This window comes from Saccoglossus kowalevskii, chromosome 1, assembly GCF_978046115.1.
Source record: "Saccoglossus kowalevskii chromosome 1, keSacKowa6.1, whole genome shotgun sequence".
NCBI classification, from domain to species: Eukaryota; Metazoa; Hemichordata; class Enteropneusta; family Harrimaniidae; genus Saccoglossus; species Saccoglossus kowalevskii.
In genome coordinates this window covers 38,033,232-38,059,109 of record NC_140641.1, presented here as the reverse complement: position 1 = coordinate 38,059,109, position 25,878 = coordinate 38,033,232, and the positions used below count along the sequence as shown (strand labels likewise).

The 25,878-nt window shown below is 34.9% G+C and overlaps 1 protein-coding gene across 2 annotated transcripts in view; it reads left to right on the top strand.

Moving 5' to 3' along the window:
• LOC100376781 (tumor protein p53-inducible protein 11-like) overlaps nt 1-25,878 on the top strand; it is a 91,575-nt gene that overhangs the window by 11,062 nt on the left and 54,635 nt on the right. The window contains exon 1 of one of the 2 annotated variants that reach the window (XM_085496266.1): nt 20,662-20,968. The exons of the other annotated variant lie outside the window; for it this stretch is intronic. Within the exon in view, the coding sequence (XP_085352392.1) occupies nt 20,913-20,968 (56 nt within the window). The 5' untranslated portion in view covers nt 20,662-20,912. Of the gene's footprint in view, nt 1-20,661; nt 20,969-25,878 lie in introns of those variants that run through there. 2 annotated transcript variants of the gene reach the window in all.

Here is a 25,878-nt window from a genome sequence, read left to right as displayed (position 1 = left end):
CATTCCCATTCTCACTCTTATCTTATCTGGTGACTTAGCGTTATACGGGATTGAGTCCTATACGTTTTTTTTATCAGACTATATACTGATTAGTGCAACGTGTGGCATTAATCTGCTGAAGGCGAAAACATTGACGCATGGAATTTCCACAAAAGACGACCAACCCCATTAACGTTTTCACTCCTATCGATCATGATGCTCTAGTCTCTGTGGATGAATCAGTCGCGGAAACCATGCTTTGCGTTAATTAGGGCCCGAAGGTCTTTCCAATATTATGGAACTTACAGCACGGTACGAACACCGTTATACTGTTCTTGTGGATGCTGCCCACTAAGAGGTTCTCAATAATATCCCGGGTACATGCCATATTTTAACAACGAATTCTTTGAGTAATTTACTATTGGCTTTTCGCTTTCCGTGGAATGTGCAAATAGTGCAATCTTGAAACACGTTCGGGTATAACTGTGGTTTCCAAATAGCTGTACACTGTCAAGGGCGTGCTTGAGTAGTGATTTATATGGCAATGCCAAGTTCCACTCGTGTGCATGCACTGTAAATACTTTATTAATTTCTAAGTTTTTCCCACCACACTCTTTAAGGCATTCGACCTGTTTGACATTGACAATAAAGTATATTGACTTAAGATATAAACGACCAAAACAAATCATATATGTATAAGTAAATCACCAGCTTCGAAGAAGCCATTAAATGTGGAGTTTAGTCTCAATGGTTTTTGTTGTTAAAAATGTTTCTAAAATCCTTTAAAATTCGTTTTTCAGATTTCACGGGCTATTAAATGTTTCAGTGGGTGGTATTGAATCCATGCAAGGTTTATTCCAGTAAGTGTACGAATTAAAGCCTAACGGGGTCCCTGTACCATAAGTAAAGGAGGGAAATGGGTATCCAAAGCACACAGCAACTTTTTAGGAACAAAAGGCCATATCAAGTTTATATCACTTGTTTACGTGTTTTTGTCCTATGTAATATAGCTGCATAAGACAAATTAGCCAGTGATATTGGCACACAGCATCCCTGTAATATTTAAATAACCTTGACAAATGTTGAGACCAAATTCACAGTTTATGTATGTGTATAGCCAAATAGCCAAACGTGTTCCCAATGTAACTCGCAATACTCGCCAATGGTCAAGGTCACATTGTTGACTCATGTATGTTCAGTATTGAGCTACAAGGGTGAGAGCGAGAAACCTCAAACTTGAAAACATTCATTCATACAAGCCACATGATACGACAAACTTCAGGACAAAGGGTCAAAGTTCAAGGCCACAATGTATGTTGATATAATGTTAATTAACTACATGGGAAAATAGCTAATGTCATTAATACTGGTGAATATATTCCCTGTGCGGTTCACAATATCTTGATATATTTTGAGGTCAAAGGCCATTTTCCCAATGAGACTCGCAGCTCGTGAGCGCATTTTCGAGCCAAAATGCCAAAGGTCATGGTCTCAGTAAGTGTTTATGTATTTCGGTATTTGGATACAAGGGGTACTAACTAGAAACAAATGTGAAATTATTTTAAAGACCTTATAGCCATATGCAAGCGCATCAGTAAAAACGAAAATACAATTAATCAATAAAAATTGAATAACTTCTTCCACGATTCCATCATAAAGATTCATGATTGAGTGTACTTCCATTTCTATATTAAAGTTTATCCTAAACGCCTGTTCCAGTTATTAAAAGGCGGTGGTCGTCGCGACACGCATGCGGGTCTCATATAAACAAAGATGGCGACTGTGACTGTTGTGCAGATCAACGAGTACTGAGACGTTGGTATTTTTAGATGATTGGAAGGTATCGTAGGAGTCTCCGGCGGTAATCAGTTCAAGTCGCGCCCAGGTCAAAACTCATACTTGTGATTCCCATTAGAAGAGCGCATTGGATTGTGGGAAAATCAATGTTTATCAACACAAATGTCGCCGCGCGACGGCCACCGCTCCTTATTTCATAGACCTTGAATTCCTGTGTATGATGTATGGTGCCATACAGAATTCGTAATGCGTGCAAGGTGCTTTGCTGAAATTTTAATCAACGAGTAACTATCCATCCGTAATGTTTCGCATAAGGTTTCGCTGTCGCGATATATGTCTGGCGTAAACATCTATGTTAGCTCGTTTCAAATATACAGTATTCTGATTAATAGCTGAAATCGCATTGTCCATTGTAGGTAGCTTGAGTAACATAATTCGTCATTGTATAAGCACGCATACACGGGATTTGGGTACAGATACAATCGCCTCCAACTATACAGGTATAGAGGCTTAATTAAATCCTATTATGTTATCCTGCTGCCCAGAATAATGAAACATCGGCGACATAGTCGACATAACCGTGTCGCTGTTTTCATAATATCTAACAGCAATGTAATAATCTGCTTTGTCGGCAGGAAATCATTTTTATTCATTACTCAAAGGTTATAGTTATTTATTATGTAGAGCCGTGTCAGCGCATTAGGCTTTATTAATACGTACTATAGTTTGTCATAACTAGGTTGCTCCTGTGCCCTGTGAAACGTCTACGTAAAAGGCAATTCACTTTTACTTACTCGACGACTGCCAGGATGAGAAGAAATTTGTTGAATGTTCTGTTTACTACAACCAATCAGGAACACGCGTTAGTTACGTCATTAATCTAACTGTTGAGCATGCGTGCTACCATCATAACAGATAACAGACAGCCATTACATATTAGTTAATTTAGTAATTTGGTAATGTATAAACTTTCAAACAAATGAATTTAGAATAATACGACGGTGTACATTACGTGTCGTTATCTGCTGAAGAGAGCAGGTTACTGGAAATCTCCTGAATAACCTCAAATCTCACTTTCTTTACTATGTAAGCCGTTCTCTCTCGAGGGTGTTCAAACTCTCTGCATAATAACAATTGATCTAATTTCCACATCTGTTTTGCCAGCTGATGCGCCAGACAACGCGGAGGCTCGGATTTATTTATCTCCGTGTCATTTGCGTCGCAGCAACAACATTAGCAATGTGTCGTTGAAATTTGAGTCTTTTGGTTTGGTTGTTTTGCGCCCATAATACTGACATCCAATTATACAATAATCTCAGTATATATTATCGTACTTGAATGTTTATTCACGTATAGATAATGTCTTATGAGATGTCTATACGCAACTCATTTGGCAGACTGACATTGGTGATTATGTACGACACAGTGAGTTTGGACAGTTGCCGGCTTTATACAAACAAAAAACAACACACATTTCAAACAGTGGAAAATCGTTTTAGCGCTAAAATGTTGTTCGAATACGTGAGCAACATACAGATGTCAAAATGCGCAATAGCTAACAAATACGGGCATAGTGATTGTTTATGCTAACGAGTCCATGAATTCTACCCCGGTATCACTGTGAAAGCATGACGAATTGAATGATAAATATAAATACGTCCATCAGCATAACGCACTTTATTTATTTTCAGTTATCCATCTGGCATATTTTAACGATTGTGTGTGCATTGTGGAAAAGTGTGTGCATTTGTAAATTTATCACGACAATTTAAGGCGCTCTGTCTATTTGATCAATATTGCAATAGAGATTTGGAATTTATTTGAGAAAGCGTTTTGTTCGGAGAACTGCTGTAGCGTACACTCTGGTGGTACGTTGATATGTGGCTCATTCATACGTAGTGAAATGTACGTCATAAATATTGACAAAGGCAATCGTGATATGTGAAAAACGATTTTTTTTCGAAATGGCTCTAAATGCTAATTCATTGCATATGCGTCTAATGAACAGCGATGTTTCTTGTGACATTGTTGAACCATTTTTCGATATTTACGTGGTTCCACGTATGGGTGATGTGATGTTAGTGGTGAAGAAATATACACTATCCCATCATTTCAGAATAACGACAAATACATTATGGATGAGTCCCCGGTATAATGAAGTGTGCCTAGAAACTAGCAAATGAATACATCAAGGGTGGCGTAAACTATTACTGGCGTAGAGGACGTGATCGTGTTTTTCTTAGAAATTCGTTGATGACCGTGCGAATTGGCGCAGATGGGTGCAAAGGACCATCAATTATTTTTAACTAATGTCATTATGCTTACATATATTTTTTATATATGTTAAAATCCGTCATTTTATTAGTGAAATTCGTAGTCTATGACCAGAATAAGAAACAATCGTATATGAGTATTTTATCACAGTATGTGGGGCTTTGATTGGTACGTAGATAATCACAACAACGTATTCCGGACAATTACATCTCATCCACATTAGATTTTCAAAATTGTCCAAGCGCGTGTTACTCCGTGCTCGATAAAATCGATGGCGGTTCAGTAAGACAGTGCAATGTAGACATATGAGGCAACGCAGGGTGAAGGGCTGGTCGATTCATCGATTGAACTCATTTAGTCGCATTCATAGAGTTTTGTAAATTATTATTCACTTGAGGATGTAGTAGTATATTGTATTCAGAATTAAATTGATTTTCCCGCCAACAAGTGTATATCTACCAAGAGATTTGGCGTTGTCGCTATATCACTGAAACACATATATCTTTATATGTCGCACGACTTACTATTTAGGTAACGTGTTGCGGCAGTGTAAGGTTCTGAAGTATTCATTGTTTGAGGCTTGTTTAAGAATAACTACTACTTCTTTGAAGCTCGAAATAAAGCTGTGCGAAATAAATGTGCGTTGAAGCTAGGCTACACTGCAATATAAATTACCCAGAATTACTGATGATTTTCACCATCAGGTATTGATTTTTCTAGAACGTTTTACTAGCTCACAGGCTTTACAATGTGTAATCACAATGCCCAATTCACCTCAAAGTCTGGCGAATGACAATTTGTAAAGATGCTAGCTTGTAGCTAATTTGCATATAATTTGCATATTTTCGTAGTTATCTGAGAATGATAGAAGTTTGGTTTACTGTTGGCACAAAACGCAACTACACTACTGGCAAAACATCAAGTTATTAAGCAATTGAGAAAAAATGTACACATTAATCATATTCACAGATGGCTGTGTAATGATGACTTTTGCCAAACAATATTTGTTAGTACAAATCCCATAGAAATGTCAGTAATCACACTATGAGCTATAATAAACTGTGTCGTTTTCCAATGTGAAATATGTTAATATGGCTTTTCATCTTGTTAATTTAAATACCAGAATATACCAGAATATAACGCATTAACAAACAATTTGATTACACGTCAAACACACAGATGCCGTACACTAAAATTCCATCACAACAATCATTCAAACCACTGGTGTTATCAAGGGGTATGCCAACACAGTGTGCATGTTCACTTTACGCGAATGCTTAGCGATGCTAAATTTGAAAGCAAGGCTGCTATATCATCTTCGTTTAAATGAAAAGTTTGGTGTGAATATTTTACGACATTGTTTACGTATTTGGAGTCACACATGTTTTTTTTCGACGATATCGATGGAAACGCGCCAAATAATGGTGAAAATAACATTCAGTGCTAAGGGAGATGCAATGTACATTGTACAACGTGACATGGAGTTGGAAATTACACTGACACTGTCAATATTATTACTATATTCTGCTTGCAGGAACATTTTCTAATTATCTAATTTTCTCGCCAAATTGCCATGATTGTATTGGGGCAGCCGCCTGTCTCGACAATACAAATAAGTCTGCTATGTTAAGAACACAATTCAATAACATCTAATGGTTCTGACTTCGATCGTCCAAGCATACATTGGACTCTATCTATATGCCGCAAGCAGAATACAGAGACATGGAAACGACGGTAGTAGTTATAACGGGTCATTACGCCGTACTAATATTTCAAATAAATGGCGATATATGAAAACGGTTGATATGATATGATATTATCATACTTCGTAGCTCTATAAGCCAATCCGAATCGTGCATTTCCGTCAATATAATTACTTTTTAATCTGACTTCATGTCAGCTTTAGCGCCTGCGCAGACGTTATGAGTGATCTACACGTTGCTGCTTTCATGTTCAGGTTTCTCGACGAATCATCTTCAATTGTGAGCACTTTCTACTGACCAAGATATACACCACTTTGACCGAATTGTCTTCTGAATACATTACCGGAAGAAGAGACTTGAAAATCCTGAACAATTATATATGACACCTCGGTAAAGGCAAATGCTTAAATTTGATTGACTGACACGCTACGTGATGAAATAATGTATACTAAATAATTACGTTATGATAAGATATGATACAATACGATACTATATTTTAATATTGTAGGATATTATGTACTCTTTGACCTTTTGGAATCTTTTTTGAACGCTACTACAGTTGATAAACTAGATTTTTCTATTCTAATCATGATGCAGAAATACTGGTTTCTAAAATAATTAATTAATCCACAGTCATATGCACCAGACATCCGAGGTCCGCCTAGTGCTACAGTGATATAATCCAAAATTATACTGTTAGTATCGAATTACACCGAACGTATATAACAATTCGGTTTCAAAACGCAAATACACTTCGTAGATTAAATGCAGCTTAATCCCATAAGAAGATTTTGAATCGTGTTCCTATTCTTTGATTATTTCGTATCATATAATTACAACATCGATCGATGGTTAGTATCGTATCTACGAGGTCGTCATTGTTACTATAACGATGCGTAGAATGCTGCTCCTAAAGTCAAGAAAAACAACATGTGGTAGACCAGACACAGCGCCGTGAGTATTACGCAAAATATGTAATATATGTGCGACCTTTTTAACGCTAGTTTAGCTGTATTGATTATTAACCATGCACACGGCTCTGTTGTGTTCAAATCATCATGCAAACCAACGCCTTGTATCGGCAATGACATGCCTAGGAGTTTCAATTAAATTAGAAAATTTAAAGTGAAGTGCATGACATCGCTTGTTTTCAGTAGATATATGCGATATTTATTTATTTTTTGGATTGACCATGAAACACACAAACTGGTCACATCGAATATATCATTATAGAAAATAATTTACTCACTTGAGAAAAAAAATCAGACCGATTATTGTTTTGACGATGATTTGTTGAACTTGAGAGTGCCTCCGCATCAAATGAGTGTGGTTTGGTTCATCAGCGTTCGCTAGTAAAGCGAGGGTGATTTGAACAAAAACATATACGGTATACAATAACGTTTCCGAGCGTAATTTCTTAACAGACATGGCATCTTCACGACGCGGAGATGAACAAATTGTTCATGAAGGTGAAAATTAAATTCGCTACTTTCACCCATTATTCATACAACAGACAACTGACAGCGCCATTAGCGTCGATGACGTCATTGTGCCAGGTTTTCTTTATATAGAGTGTCGAAGTTAAAAAACGATTCGCCTCACAGCTTGAAATGCCAACTCAAGTGTGAGTGCCTTTTATCAATCGTCGTTACGCTATCATGATTCTTACGTGCAACTCTGTCTTCTAGTTTCCTTTTCAAAATATATCCCATTTGACCAAATTTACTTGAATTTAGTTTAATTGACTTAAGTTCAGCTTTCCGTGCATCAAGTGTTGATCATTTCATATCTACGCGTGTGCCGAAGTAATGATTGAAACACGTGCTAAATGGAAGGGTCATAGTTCTAAAATAGATCAACCACAAATACTTGTGTTGATCATGTGAGTATACGTACATTTAGACTGGAAACGTGTATCTTGGTTTGTACTCTTACAACTCTGCCAATTAAAACAAAATATATTGTTATGGAGTTAGTGACGTGTATTTTGTTCTTCCTCGTACAATCCGATCGAGAATAAATCGTCGCCATGACAACCATACAACCAACCACATATGTATGTAAGTATTACATTGTACGTAAATACCTGTGTACACATTACTTAGAAAACGATAGATTATATATGAGCAATCTCGCGCTGGCGCTATCATCTTACATCGTCGAAGCCATGTCTTCAATTTCTTGGGGTCGCGACAACACATAGTTATATATTAGTGACGCGTTTGGCAGAGGAAGCAACAACCAATGAACACCGGTTACCTGCTAGCTGAGTTTCACAACGCATGTCAATTTGTATGCCTGGCATCTAGCAGTTAGCAGCGATCATACATCATGAAATGTGTATTAAGCGGAGGTCACTGCTTGGGGTACATATGCAATTAACTGAGCACGCACTCTAGGGTTCCCGTGACGTACATGTACGTTATCCACTGTGAATAGCAGGTTATTATTTTACTTGGAAATTAAACAACCAGAATATGATATATGTATATGTAAGGTTAAACAATGTGATTCAACGTAACGACCACAAACACAACAATGTGCAGATATGTTTTTCAATTCTCTTGGTGCATATAATGTGGATATCCCTTTTGAATACACAGTTCATTTGTATAACTGACGTCACTATAGGATAACATGAACCATCAAATGTATATCACTATAGTATTGTATACAATCTCACTCGAGGAGCGTGTGCTCCAGCTGTGGTTTCTGGTGTGTTAATAAAAACACATGTCGATTTACATTTTCGCTTCATTCAGTAGTTTATTGTCGTAAATATATAAATATTTAAGTCATTGCCAGAAATGCTACATGGAAGTTATCAACATTGGCAAAAGAAACTACTACCTTACAGCAAGAAAATATATCATAAAACGATGAATAATCCTAATAACGAAGGGAAATGACGTATGCGTGGTTATTTATTCATCGTGTTTTCCCTGCTTGCGGCCTCGGTAATATACTGACCTCTGTCTCAAGGCTTATTCTACATATGTACAAGGTGAATGTTTCCAGTCACTTTCCACACGTATAGACTCCTTTCCAGCAAAGAAAGTTAATTCTGAATAAGAGCATAGTGCTACGCGATGAATGTCTTTGGATTATATCTGTATCTTGCAGTTTCACGGAAAATAATAAATAAATAAATGAATAAAGTTATTAGTGATTGAACTATTGAAAACCTTTGGCTTATATTTCAAAACCAAGAGACCTAATAATTTAATAATAATAATTTAGTAATTGGTTGTAAATATGGTATTATATTGGTGATATCTAAACGAAATTCGTGGAAGTGATTTTTTGCTATTGTAACATATTATTTGTGCGTGTCACGCTGAGCTACGCTGTGGTTTCAACACATTACAGTGTCACGAGAGACAATTTATCCATGTTTTGTTGAACTTCAATTTGGAATCAAATAAAGTCGTTAATGTTCATTTGATTGCACACAATTTTGGTTAGAGACCCGGATGTCATTTATCACGTCAATATTGAATATCGAGTATCTCTAGCGTTATGATTGTGTCGACCATGGAAACCAGCAACTGTCATTGCACAAATTGAATGTTCGTTTAGTTTCATTCATATTCTCATATGTATTAGGGGAATTTTCACTGTTTACGACTTGTTCCATTACCGTGATGAATTTCTTCAACCGTGACTTACATGACGACGCCTCTACAGATAGGGACATTGAGTGAACGTTTGTAGCTGAATTATTGTATGGTGGAGTCGATATGCAACATATATTTTTCAATGATATGGTAATCAATCGACTGCTTGTTTAAGATATGTCTAAAACTAAAATTGATTAATAGGTGTTACAAATCAAATTGTAAATTGAACGAGTTCAGTTTGGCTCTTACTTATTGTCGTGCATGGGAACGTTAATGTTGTCTTTTAATGTTGATGGTTTTTAATGTTACGTTATGTTACGTTATCCAGGATGGATTCCTTCCATAAACTTTGGTATCTATAATTAAGTTGTGAGTATTAGTTTGTAAAATAAAACACACCTGAAGCCAATATTATTGTTCCAAAAATCAATATTTAATTAATAATGGAAACATACACGTCATTGTATAAATCACCGTGTACTTCAAAGGATACTACTACTATATAACCTAACTGAAGTTTTTCATTTGCCACAGTACTCATAAATCAACATGATGCTTGTGTTGATTATTCAGCTGGTCCAGCTACCATTTATCAAACCTGTTTAAAGTATGATACATCTATTAGGTCACAGTGGTTCAGCGATCGATGTATACTACTCATATTTACGTTCTATGCTTGATTGCACTCTTACGTCTTTCAGTTTGATATAACATATTTATGTAAATCACTTTAGAACCTTTGACCTTAAATCACGCTAGCTGTGAATAAGACATATAGTCATTGTGTATGTATTATGATAGCTCTGAGTATATGCATGTAATATTGAACATAAACTTGTGGAATGTCTATTAATAGAAATCACGCATTGTTTATTAGTCAACGTTTCGATATTGAGTTTTCGGACGTGACAGCTCCATGGCAACATCCAATGTAAATACGTTATGCGAACAAATGCGTGGATATATGAAGTAAATTCACGTATTTCAAGATTTAACGCGAGGTGAATACTTAACTCTTTCCCTTCAGATTTGTCTCACCGCTCGAATACACTGATCCCGTACGTGCGCAAGACAATGTGTCTGCCTGTGTTATGGAAATAGGCTACTTCCTCTGTGTAGCTGATCGACATGTGCGTTGTTCGTGTGTTCAGTTTTAGTCGTCGTCCCTGGTTACTCATTTTGATATTTCGCCAATATATTGACATATGGATTGGATAGCGAGATTACAATATAGAAAGGCTTGGCACTGTGCCCATTTCCATGGAAACTATTTTTGTAATTTCTTAATAGCGTTTTCTCTCTCTCTCTCTCTTTGAATGTCGGGTAAACGTTGTTTTCCACAACCCTTATCTACATTCGGAGTGTTAAATTATGTAGGACATTATCCTATCATAATTTCTCTCATTCCTGAATATTGTGCCTTGAATAATACAAAAGCAACTGCCTCAAGGGGTTGTACATATTTAAATACCGTTCTTTTGTATATTTCATTAACCGTATTATTCAGCTATTTCTTGTATGCGAACACGGTGTACTCCAATAGTCTCTGATCGGCGTGCTACAATTATAACATTCGACACTGTATGAGCTGGGAATATTTCTTTTGACCTGTTTTATAAAAATATTCCCTAGTGATTACTTAGTTTTGTGTTACGTGTCGCGATTAATAATCACTGAAATGTATGTGAAAAATGTCTAGTAGGACACCACGTGTAATAACAACGTCAGGAAGGTCTGAATTGTAATGACCTTTGAATTTGGTAACACATGTCAATGATTCCGAATTATGTACTCCACGGTATTAGAGCTACAAGACAGTGGCTTATACCATGTGTTATTATCTGATGGTATGTCATGCTGTTTATTTTGATCAGACATACGTGTCAATCCCGTAGATCTATCAATGGGGAAACGCACGCACACAGACAGATGTAGTTACTTGATCATCCCCTTATTTGTAATGATAATACACCTTAGGATTATGGTGAGTTTCTCGGTGTAAGCAACCAAACACTTAAAAGGGTAGACTAATTGACGTGGTTATGTAGAAGGCATAGGATTCTGAATAGTGATTTTGTCGATAAACAAACATGCAAATATTCTAATGATTCTGTCAATACAACACTGATCGAATCCTAGAAAACATAGTCAAAGACGTGTAACCATCTAAGATTGTAATTTAAAATGGACGTATCATCAGTTACCGACTACATTGCTTCTATATATGTTTGCTGTATCAGATATTGCACCTACCCCAGTCCCTGACACGTTAATCACTTTAGGAATTATTAATTGCCATGAACAACGTGTTTACCCAAATTTTCAATGGCACATCTTTCTAATTGAAATATTAGACTGAAAAAACATTCATCCTTTTTTTCCTTGGCGAACTGGCACAATGGGTCGTATTCTGTACAACACGTGCATCAATGTGAACTGTTGTTATATGGTTAAAAACATGTATTTACTGTTCAGATCAAAATAAATCATCATACTTTCCTAACTGTTGATTTTCAAATATTGATATTGAAGCTCATGAGTATGATAATTATAGCAACAATAATTTATAGCAATACTATTTAAACCCACCTAGTGCTTCTTGAGTAATCAGAAATATTCATGGCCGGACTGTATACGCACTAGATGTTTCCGAGTCTGACTCGTGCTCTCGACGTAAATCTTTTTGTTCTCAAAAATTGTTTTAAGACTTTTATCACGTGACATCAAGGAAGAAACACTCACCAAGTGTCACTGTGCTAAATAAAAAAAAACAATAACGTGGTTCGATGTCAGTCATTGGCATTAAGGCTAAAGTTAAATTAAGTTAAATGATAAATGTATATACATTGATTATTATGCACACTCACCATATATGGTCCACTTGCCAGTATGGAAATGGGATGCATTTACGCATTGTGTATTAAACTTCTCCAGACTTTTATAACACATTCTATTTATTTAAAATGTGTTAAAATTTATTGCATGGTGGCCATTTCCCACAACGAATTTCATGCAATATATTTCACATGACTCACTAAATGTCTTAGTGGGTTTCAAATCAGATAAAACACTCGTACTTTTACCCATCTGGCATATAAACTCCTCCCACGATAAAATGTCTGTGGGCTTGACATTGAATCACGGATAGGGCTATATATCTCTTTGTAGTCAGCTTTATTCTATATTTGAACCACTCTTACTGACATGCATATTCATATATTAAAATCAACTTTGTAAAAGTCTAGTATCAACCCACGTGTCAAATATTCATAACTTAGTTGCACTTAAATTAGAATAAATATTTTGTATTTTTCAAAATGCATACACTGAATAATAATCTGTATACGCTTAATATTTGGATTGCGAGTGTAGGATGAGAGAAAAATAACATAAATCTACCACTCTACCAAACTACCTATCTTTAATCCACAATGCAATATTGTTTTTTACTACTAAATTTCTTATACGGAGTATGAATATGATATTGATTTGGAAATAATAAACTGATTCACACGGGCAAATTACCCTTCTGTGAGTATTATAAAGAAATATATTAATTGTCGTAAATAAGTACATCTTTGAAGCATATGGTGACACCCTGCTACAGATCCTCAGTTGATAAGCTAGAGTACTTTCAAGATCCCAGTTAGAATGTGTATTACGGCATCTGTTGAACACTATTGACCGCACAGATCATTTGTCTTCACGATGACTTTCAAAGTGGGCGACTGTGACCCGCAAGTATTTTTCAACAGTTTCAACGAATCCACACTTCTGTCGTGACAGACATTCATAAACAGGTTTCATTGCGCAGTGCGCAGAGCTTTAGAACCATTGTGTATGATATGATATTGACTCAAAAAGTACATGCAATTTATCCTCAAAGTACCCGTTCTATTTTATTCTTTAATAATATTAGGATCTTAAATTTGTTGGTTTACTAGAATATTAAAAATTAGGTTAATAATCGCAATAGCTAGCGTATATATTTATAATCTTAATACGTGCGCGCCAGGAGGTAAACTGTAGGAAGCTTCCTCGGGTTGCCAGCCTTTAACACTTAAAGCAAATACAGAAGATTATATTTTAAAACATTGACAGGACCATAGGCAAGTTTATCATAATAGTCTTTCATGTTTCCGCCATTTAGATTATGCCTTCCAGAAACAATCGCTATTATCGCTATTTTAGTACGGTGCTTATTCTCGCAGTTGGATAGTCGACTGTGAACCTGTAGTCTCCATTACCTGCCAGTTAATGTCCACAGTTAAAGACAGATGACTGAAATTAAGTGCCGATATAAAACATTCAATCAAGCCATTAGCAAATTTATATATCATTCACAAAGTGCTATAATAAAGTCGATTTCCAAACGCTACTTAAGAGTGTTTTATCTCAAGAGAGAGAAAGAACTTTCGGCATGACGTGCATTGATGTACATCATCCTTAAGTTGCCAGTTGCCAATACCAACTGTTCTTCATGACTGGTAATCAATTTCATATAATTATTGTCACTGCTTGCTTCGATTAAACGCCAAGCTACATCATAGTATTGATGTCATTCAATCAATTGTTTGACATGTGGTTTCAATAAATATTTCATGTATAATCTATATTAACTCACACTCAGTATCTGGAGTCTCTGCTATATATCTGCGTTCTCGAAACAGACGATCTTTGAGTTCATCATTTTATGGCTGTCAATTTTTATTATGTGGGATGTCATATGAGAGGCATATGGTTTATTTTTGTTCATTTACCTGTCTTATAGAATGAACATTTCCATTGCCGCGCTGATTGCTTTTGTAATTATTCTGCACATATCAATGACCTGATTTGCATTCTACTTAAGCACACAACATAAGCCCTGAAACATTTCCAGATAAGGGTGTGTCACCTCAACATATTAATATTGTAAAATGACATATGTCTTACTTGGGTAATTTGACCTTGAAACAGGTAAAATGGGATGGATGTTTTATATAAAATAACTTTAGATTAGTTTAGTCAACTATATTAAGACGTATCATTACAATCTTGAAATATCATTGCAACGCATACATACGATGTATTTAGGTGTGTTGTTCTAAATATTGATTTGTAAATTACACATAATCGGTTGTAATTGTTCAGATTGCATGCCTTGTATGTCCCCGATTAGTATGTGAAAATAGGTCATACAGACAAAATTGTGGGCGTCTTGCTGGGCAATTAAGATAATATCAGCTAATCAGCTAAAACGCTGAGACATTTAGGCTTAACATTTATAGGTAGATGCCAATAGAAGATTGACTTTAATCTTTATTATTGAAAGACATAGAATAATACAATAAACATGGTATTGTTTCAATACAAAATTACTAATACAACTCCGATATCCAAATTTACGTCAACGAACACAACACACTAGATTCCCATTAACCCACAAGGATAAAACAATTATTGATACATCCTAGATCATCACGGATTATACAGTTCGTCGTAACTATCCGTATGTTATTTGTTTGTGAATATTCGACTTTATATCACGTTAACACACACGCTTCCAAAAATCAGTTGTTGGAAGGGTGTGAGATTACAAATTGTTTACTTTGTCGAATGTGTACACATATTTCATATTTGATGACAGATTTAATTTCAGTACAATTAGTTATAATTTAGTACAACATTTAGTTGATGTATATAGGATGAATAGCACTAAAATAGCACAGTGATTCACGTGATGATGCAAATAATAATGTAATAATACTGATACAATGCGTGTAAAATTAACGTCCCATATATGTTCATGGACTTCACTGATAACTTTCAATTAATCTATTACAGTCGGTTAGGATACTCTGCACATACTTTTTCATTGAACTGCCGTTACCGTAGTGATACACACTAATGAAGCACGGTTTTATATTTCCACTCTGTGATCAAAGGAACCGCGCAAATAGCAACGCATAATAAAGGAATACTTCAGAAATTTAGTGTTTATTCAACGACAGATAACAATTTCTGTGATGAACAATTTGATATATGGAAAATAATGTTGAGCATGCTTTTGACGAAATTGTGATGTATTGTGTTTAAATGTGCCCTATAACTATAAGCATTGAGTAATTGAAATTGTATTGGCTGTAGATTATGTTAGATATCTTACCGTTGAATATGCTTCCCGTCAGATTGAAATAAACGTGCATTTATATCTATACTACTATTAGTGTCCACGGGGATCTAGTACGATTTTGGAACTCAATTCTTTATGGCTATTCATAATGCATTATTGTATCAGATGTTAGATCTAACAATATAGTCAAGTAGTCAGTACAGAACATTGAAACAATTTATAATTTTGCGTACTAATAAAATTCGAATTGTTTAAAACGGTAGATAGGTACAATGTATGTGTATATGACAAATCTGATTAGCACAGTTGGTCATGTTTTTAAATAGTTCCATCTACTATGCACCTTTTTCCCGTATTAAAGAATAACCTAAATTAAATACGTGAGGATATATAATAATAAATTATTGTGAGAATTGCGACACTCAACAATTATTGTAATGAATGAACATAATATTTATCTGTAACACAAAATCAAGAGATAATGTCATGATGTCGCCGGTGATGACGACCCAATGCATTCATGTGGTTTATATGAGACTCGTATTAGTTGCTGAAATCACAAACCCAGACAGATAATTAAAGATGGTCAGTTACATAAATAGAAACACATGTGATCAACTATGTATAAGCCACAGTTAAAGTGAAAAATACATCATCACTATACATTAATAAGCTACAATAATATAAGTTGTACTCCACTGGGAAGTAATCGGTTACTTGGTGGATAAACATCTTATTTTCACTTACTATGTAATTATTTGGTAAATCTTACTTATGGGATTATGTTTAAGTTATATTAAGTACTTCTAAATTCCAACAAGTTTAATCTGATTGGCATTTTTTATGGCGTATGTATGTTTATTATTTATTATATGATGATGAAACATTACATAGTCAATAATATGATGTATTTATGAATAAGGATTGATTATAAATAAAATATGTTATAATGCGTTGTATTTAATCATTTTTATGGGGTGTATTGTGTTACACTTTATATTCAATGTCTATTCGGTTAAAATTATTTTATTTTCAGTCCACATGAAAATCAATTTGACAGTGATTAAAATGTGCGAGCACAGTACACTGATTTCACGGTTTAACACAGTGGAATAATTGGTTTAGTATGTTAATTGCCGAAAGAAACGTGACAAATTATACATCCGCGTGAAAAATAAATTGTACGACATCACCAAAGGCGATGTCTCAGAGGAAAGTTCAAGTGTGGTCAGTTGTTAATGGCCTTACTTTACAGAAGAACAATTACGTTTTAAATTCAAACAGACAACTGATAAAGCAGCTTATATGGCACCCCGAGTGGTGTCGTCGTTTAAAGAAGCAGACATCGGGAAATTCGAAACCTTTCTATACATTGTGTCACATGGTTACATGCAAACTGGTAATGATCAAAAGGGCATGTAGGTAAATTAGAGAATATAGGTTTACTTGGAGAAAAGTTATGTAAAAGACTAATTAAACTCATCATATAGTTAATACGTGCATGTTTATCCACATGGAGTATGTACTCTTTGCTCTGAATATATATTTCAATAAATTAACCTACATTTCGAGATTAGTTAATGTTAGCCTCGAAACATTCTGACGCATATTATCAATGTTTCACACATAGTGAAGGTATATTATTTGGATATTCATGGACGATAATATCATTACAATTCTTGTAAATTTAATTATAAAAAAGTCATCGTGTAGTATTTATTTGAATGTGTTTTTTTATATATTATTTTGAACGTGAAAAACCTCGCTGGCCTCTTCCAATAACTCAATCTATGAGACCAATGGTTAATTATAAATATAACTGTGTTTTAAATTATGTAGTTGTTCGTTTTGTTCTGGTGAAATAGCATCACGAATCGCAGTAAATTAAAGTGTATTAGACTAGTGAGTGAATTGATAGATGCACCTCGAGACATACAAACCAGAAGAAATGTCAGGTGTTTCTACTTCGCATGTCGTACCTGCAATATAACAAATGGTTTCAATTAGAAACTTAAGTCACTAACTAGAGCTACAGTGACGATGATGAACGGAAATACGCTGGTAACCATCCTCATAACATTTATCTCTGCTGCAACCGTATACGAGTGATGCAACACTGTAATAGTTAGCTGATGTGTCGAACAAAGGCGATGTTAAAATCGTGACGCTCTCAGTCAAAAAAGAAGAAAAACTATAAATATTGCAGGACAAAATGCGCAACTGACTGAACCAATTCATATTGTAAATGTAAAAGGTTGTGTTAAGGTTCAAGTCCAATATCAAATTTGAAATTTGATTGAATTTCGCGACGAATAAATATTTCAATCGATCACATTGAAAAGTGTATTCAGCCAATAGGCCTGATTATTTCCATCCTTGACATACTTTTGCGCTATAAAGAAAGATACAGCCTATAAATAAATAATCACCAATCACTTGAAGGAAGGTGATCACGTGTAACCACATTCACCTCAATCGGCTTTATTTATCTGCGTGATTTCAATGTTAACATTGATTTCGTTCCTTTTTGCATTAGTTGCATTCACATATATATGTCCCTTGCTAATTTTATCGTTTTTCCACCGGTTTCAGTGAATACCATTCCGATTCTCAAGTGCTAACGTGAATGAGAAGTACTCCAGCTGGAAAATGAGTTGCTGTTTTTCGGCTATGTGCATGGTATTATAATAAACATATGCAAAGCTACATGATATATCATAATGTTTTTATTTAATTTATACCAGTATCATATAGAGGTCTCTATGCAAATGGATCTGTCATTCGCAATAGCTATCTCAATGATGCAGTGGAGTCCACGCTACATAACCGTAATCTAATCTACAGCACTATATACACTGGCTTTATAGTAGACAGTCGTCTGTTTGTAAGTGTATACTGGCGTCACGCTACCGCTCAATACCTTATCAAAACGACGCCATATGTTAGAATATCCTTCTATTCAAATTTTTCGGCTGCCATAGATTTATGTATATTACTGAAAGAGACAATTGACATGTGTCACGTGATTCCGATTTCATCATATCCGGTATTGATGGTTTGTGTGACAGCCCGTTGAAATCGTACGAGCTAGAGGTGGATCGTACGAGCAAGACGTCATTTTCGTAATCGTTCACGAATACATGTGTTTGTGCGATAACGCCAAATACGTGTTTTTACGACCAGCAATGACACGCTGTACGCATTAAAAAATCTTCCGAAAACGCATTATGCTCAAGTAGGCATCATTAACGACGGATAATCCCTTCCGCTGAAAGAATGCTTTACAAATTCGTATGTGTCGTGTCGATTTTTACTTTTTAGCCATCAAATATTATTCGCGTCATATAAGTCCCGTCAACCTGTAACAATGATTTGACGTACAAGGTATTTCCTTTTACTGAGCTACAGTGTGGTATTATGTAAAAACCTTGAGCAAGTAATATGAGACCCTACTCCATAGCGGAATTTTCCAGACACATATTTTTTTGTTTCAATATTGATCACTAAACAAATTCCTGCTTGTTATAAATTTCTGTTTACATAGTCAAAATCACTCATTTTGTATTATCAAATAACGTAATTTTCTTAATTGCTGAATATTCATGTATAACACAAACATGTGACACATCAAATTAAATGTAGTATTTAATATAGAATCCGATTCTGAAATAAAATCATAGAAGAGATTATTACTTTTTAGGTTATCATTATTTTAGTTCAATTTTTTTACGATTTCCTTTTTTACTCATTTATTCACACTATACCCAACTTCAAAGTGTTATATATCTAATCAAAGCTATTTTTATTTAGAATTGTGTTCTGCAAAGCAATTTAAAATTAAACAATTTGATAGTGAAATATGCATATTGAAATAACATCATGTATGCCTACGTCACATTGTGCCTCGATGCAGCAATGCTCAATACAATTGTCCTAATAGTGGCTTATATAGTCATATAGGCTTATATAAGTAATTGTGGTCCAAATATGCGATGATTGTTAACAGTTGGCAGCACAAATAGTATTGTTTGTTGTCAAATTCAAAACGAAAAAAGCAATAATACAGTTTTTCTGCGGCATTTGACCCTAAAAGATCCAAGATGGTCCCCATGAAATTCACAATTTATATTGAATACTGCTACACTGCTGATAACAATGTACGACAAAATAGATGGATCGTATAACACTTCTACCCCTGTAGTTGTTAATTAACTACAGGGGTAGAAGTGTTATACGATCCATGCAAAATGAATAAAACTGATTGTGCCGTGGTGCATCTACAGATGGTAATTAAATTAATTTGCAATTAAAAATTATTGGATTATTATAACAAAACAGACTTGTGTAATTATATCACCGGTCGATTCACACCCTGTTGTCCTGAGCATAGTTCCAATAGTTAATAGTTCTAGTTTAATTCCAGTTATTTTTCAACGAATACATCTAAACAATCAATGGCAAAACACACGGTAAAAGGATATCATCTTTCATGCATGTCTACTTATCTGTGAGAAAAGAGTTGTGTCCCACGGTACTTCAAAAATGCCGATTTTTGTATTACAATTGTGATACCGACTGAAATAATACTATGCTAACATTCGCTCTCGAAACGAACCATCCTAATGTTTCAATCAGAACTCGTCAAAGAGCGGCAGTAGGAGTATTTAATGAGGAACCTGGCAGATCTACTAAAAATAATGCATTTGTTGCGCCCCAGAGTTAGGTATAATTCTTTCGCTAATTGCTTAATATCTCAACCGGCATAGGCTTAGAAAGTACTTATACTTCGAAGTATACACGTAATATTATGTGTACGATTCGCCGTTAGTTTCACTCTATCAATCGTTAACACTTAAAGTTATCAAAATATTCAAAAATAAAGATTCCTTTGATTTGGTGATTGTCTCCAAATCTGTTGTTTTTGGCCACTAAATTACACGGAGAATAATGCTTATTAATTTATACTGTTGAAATGAAAGTAATATTATAATTATATGAAGTAGTTTAAATGACAACATAATAGCATATGTCAGACGACATCAAACGCTATAAGCTGTCAACATAGACGAGCTAAAACTTGACTGCGATGCATGGACGTGAATAACAATGAACCCCTGCAAAATTAATGGAATCGCCCACTGGGCTTAGTTTACGTGAAGCACCAGTCGGTCGTTGAGCATAACTGTTGACTACTATAAAGCCTGGTTGCTCGCTGTGTATATCAAAGAGCGACTGTGGGGCTTGTTGGATAATGTTTGAGCTACTTTCTTCGCCTACAATATCATCCAATCATTCAATCACGCACTAGTATTCGACTGCATTCACTGGAGCGCACGTTTTTATTTTACGGTTTGCCGGATAAAAACACCATTGCTGCAACAGACGATCACAGCTTTCTTCAATCAAAGCGTTTATGTGTGAAATATGTCAAATAACGAAGCAAACAACCCGATCAAAGAGTTCGAATATGTTCCTATGCGGTAAGGCTCAGTATATAGTTGTATATATGTGTATAACATTCTCAGGATCGAGTGTATTTAAACAAGTATTCATTCAAACCAATAAACAAAAATATTTCTTTTGCAATTTGATGCTGACGTGGTCTGTCAACACAAGAATGTTATGAGATTCACTCAGCAATGTAGCCCATGTAGAGTTGGTAATGGTCGTCAGTATAAATATATCCTTACCCTCCAGCAATCTGGCAATCATTATATAAACAGTTACGTGAACAGCATATGGTTTGTTTAATCAAGAAAATTGTTTCAGGGTTTCCCCTATAACTAATACGTATAAGCTTCATACATCTACTTCCATTAAGCGAATAGGGTTATAATAATCGACGTACGACCTTTGTGTCCCAATTATTATACACTACGTTGACATGTGTGCTTCGGTAAAACATCCTAAAGGAAAACATAATAACATATTAGCTTTTCCTTTGCCGAATCTGATATTATGTTTAATGAGTTGATACCAGTTATATATAGATTTTAGGAATGTGAACATTCATGTCGTCTTTGCTTCGGTGCATGGTTTAATTTATAATGAGTGCATTGGCACTGAATAGTAGCGTTACCGAGAAAATATGCGACTAGCATTACGTTGTGTTTTAATAATATCTTTCCACGCTCGCACCATAACTATTCAGATTGACAATCTAATGCAAAGTCCTTCATTTCTTGCGCTACTGATTCACCAGATTTTGTGTTCGTGCAAATCGTAAATCTAATGGCATACCGCTTTTAACTGTTGGTTTGGTAGCTCATATTCCACCGAACTGAGTTTATTGCGTCGTTCAGTTCAGTCATCACAGTGTATATCATTTCTCTAAGAGTGAAGTGACACGTCATCATCATCATCATCATCATCATCATCATCATCATCATCATCATCATCATCATCATCATCATCATCATCATTATTACCACCAATATCATTATCTGCGTGTGTCGTTGCAATGCAATATATTTTACTGTCAGAAAAAAATCATTTTCGCTTGTTTTGTTATTGCGCAATCTAGTTGAATCATTCTCTTTACGAACGCATGCCACTACACGTTTCTCTCTTTATGTATAATGATGTGTATATGTAGATGGAAATGGATGCTAGCATTCACGTATGGTAACCAGCACAATGAATGAGAATGTTTCCGCACACAAAGACTTTTGTTATTTTTAATGAGGAATATAATTGAGGTGAATTTCAATACATGTTACAAATCGATATGTTTACAATAGGCGTCATAAAACTATTTTATTGAAAATAATATAATGCAAAAAATTATCATTCTCTCAGTTCAACTTCTGTATGAACTCGATTGTGATTGTGAAATAACTAAGCTTATTGGAGAACCAGTTCAAAACATGGCTCAATGGATGTTTGTAACTGGTAAGAGCAGCATCACGTACAACCGAATGGTATTGAATTTGAATAGAAAATAACAAGGGTTTTAACAAGCCATCTTTGTATTCTAGCTTTGACATAATCTAAAGTACAGTTCACATAATGTTCACATAATGTCACATATCTGCATTCACATCTCCTAATTGTTTATACCCACACGATTCATGAAACGAAAGTATTTGTCCTGATCATTCGTGAAGGACACATTTAAATCGCTAAGCACGTATTACATCGATTCACGATCTATGTTGTCTTGACGACTGGGATGCCATTTCCTTCACACAGTATCTGCCTTTAGCAAGAGGTTGAAATCCAGCAGGTTGTAATTCCACATTTTAACTGTACTTTACACGATTTAGATTTGCACTACAGTGAGCTGCAAAGGTCAATGCGACCTTCGAAGACACACGATAGCACAACTGGTACATATCTGATAACATCTCAGAACAATTAGCTACCATTTCGCAAAATGAATGTTGGATAAAGTCCACATTACCAGAATGGTGTCATATTACTGGCTAGTGAAACTGTCGTCTTTTCATATCATAGGACGAAACTATAAAAACTTAAACTGCTATAAAGTCAGCAAATACAATTCGGTATTTCTCTAATGGTGAGCATTCGCTCATATTACAATTGGCCAATTTGGTATGTCCTAAGATAATTGCATCACCATATATAGATAACCGCTAGGCTGTAATTATATGAAAGAATAAATTAAATCGAACATCTCCGGCCTTGGAACAGGAAGCAAGTAATCCATATTTTTACGAACAGTCTTAATCGATATTTTTTTTATAAAAAAAACAAAAACAGGCGGATATGTACGTCTTTCGATGTTTATTATCTTCTTAAACGTTATGTGCAATTAGAATATTTACAATCGAATATTTTGAATTGCTTTTGTTGAGTCCAGATCGGTTGCTCATAAATAATAACGCAGCAGGCAGTGTTATCTTTATCTTTTCCTCGCGTGTATAGGATACAATGGTTAGTCTGGTGATTACAATCTGGATTACAGAAGAGGATGATGAGTTATTTTGATGTTCTATTATGCGCCATTTCTTGCATTTTAACGAGGATAGAATGCCCTAATTTACGTAGTAGAATTCTACTAGTAGAAATAGATATATGTTTTGCTTAGTTCTATTTCCTATCTATTTATATAGCTATTTATTCTACCGGTACCTTTATTGAATATATTATATCTGTGTTTTTACTAGATGCCGTTAATTTTCGATATCATATGGACACAAATAATCATACTAATATATAATACCTATGTACGCATTTGCCCATAATGTACTTTTTTCTTCGCTGAGTGGAATTAACGATGATAACTGGCAGCCAAAGGACTAATCCTGAATGATTGGACTTGCAACAAACAATTGTTTAATGCGACACTGTATGGGTGTACTTTTCCAAGGTGATTCACTCCGCTTGTGGAAATTGCACTGTTTACGACGTATGTCGCTGAACTGCAAATGCCGTAAAATGTCAATGAAATATGGCGATATTAAAAATACGTAAAGGGGCGATAAAATGTTATTATTCGTAAGTGCCCTGTAGTGGCTTTTCACAATGTGAATAATCTAACTAGTCCAACCACTTATTTTAATTTAAAATAGTCGGAACTTTGAAGTATTGAATAATTGACCTTCTTGTACAGCGATATTAACTCGTTCTGGATCGAGTCTATCGATGAGCTCCAGTGCCGACCTCTTTTATCAATATACATATGCGCTGTACATATAATTTCATCTTAATAACAGACGAGGACGTATAGTTACTGAGATTCGTTATTTCGTTTTATTTTATTCTTGTCTGGTAATGCTTTTAAAACACCTGTTTAAATGTCAGAGATAAAGATAGACATCAAGAAACAAGTATGTTATCTCCTCACGGATATTATACACTCTCCCGCAAACTTTGTTCAAAAGTTTCGACTAGAAATCGGTATATTACTACTATTAGTATTATTATATCAGATGATTTGGTTAATCCCGAGTAATGTGATCTTATGAAATCTTCTCTGAGGTCATTTTAATATTCTAATTTAATCATACACTGACATTTCTTTCACATATATATGTATTCTTCCCATGGTCTTCCAGTGTTTATTCCTATGCAGATATATGTGTGCAATTGTATGCCCCAACATAAAACGACCTTGGAGTTATTCATCACTTTATTCGGGCTTGTGTTTATGCAGCTCTTAGGTGTATGTATTCGGACTATTATGGGATTGGATATCACATCGTGTGTCATATATATCATATGTCGAATTCATCGCACAATCTAGGCTTTATCTTGCGTTTGAAGCTTGCATAGTGCTATATATTTCCCTGGACAACATTTGGCATTATGTTTCACTTGGGGTAATCTATGTCTCTGTCATCTTTTCCGTGTAATGTTTGTTATCTGCGTACTAGTTTTTCTCCTGTTTATAACTTTTTCATATATCTATCACGTTTTTCTTACCTCCATTCGATTTCTATCAACAGTTGGTATATGCATCCCTACAAACTTTTTTGTACCTTTTTGTGTTCTGCTTGATTTTTGTTGAGCTGATTTTTTTCAGGAATGCGCAAGTTGGCTTGTTTTGGTTTGGCTTTGCAAATTTTTGTTGTTGATATCAAGGCGAATGTATTAAAAAAATCAATTATCCTGTGGTTTGCTGTGGAATAGTTTCTGTGATATAAACTCATATCCAAGCTACCTGCCAGCATGCCTGGAAATACATTTGTATTACAGTGAAACTGATAAATGGAGGAAGTTAATCATGCATGAATTATCTTCAACCCTGACAACAACAAGTGAATTCCTAGCAACCAGGACAAATAACCTGTTTTGTTTTGGAAACATTTTATGTGCACCATTTAGTTGTTTTTGATTGAATGACACTGACGATATTTTAGTAAATCTATAAACGAAGTTATGTCACATGACATTGAATAATGTTGTATGGTTCAGTATCTCAAATTAACAGGTTTTTCTAAAATTAGTATAAATATAAATTATATGTTATATTAGTCAGGGTCACAGTAAACCCCTAAAACATATTCACATATAGTGAACAGTTTCTGTCCCTAAATAGAAAGTATATGCTAAGTGTATTCGTATGACATTCGAATATGTATAACAACAAAAAGTACTGCACAGACACATGGCAATATGATATTTTGTTACAAACTATAAATGAGATTTCATCAATTGTATGTACATATATATATATAGTTTGGTCTCTTATTCATATCTGAAATGTCACACCTAAACAACTGGCCAAGCTCAAAGTTTAGAAATAACTGGAAGGAACAAATGTACGAATAACTAATCTATATGTGCACGAACCGAAACTGTGATTATTGCTAATATGCATATGAAATCAACTGTGTTAATTACTAATCTGCATAAGACAGAAACTGTAGCTGATTGCTAATATACATAGCGACACAGCGCCAATTGGGGAGTTATAGAAATGAAC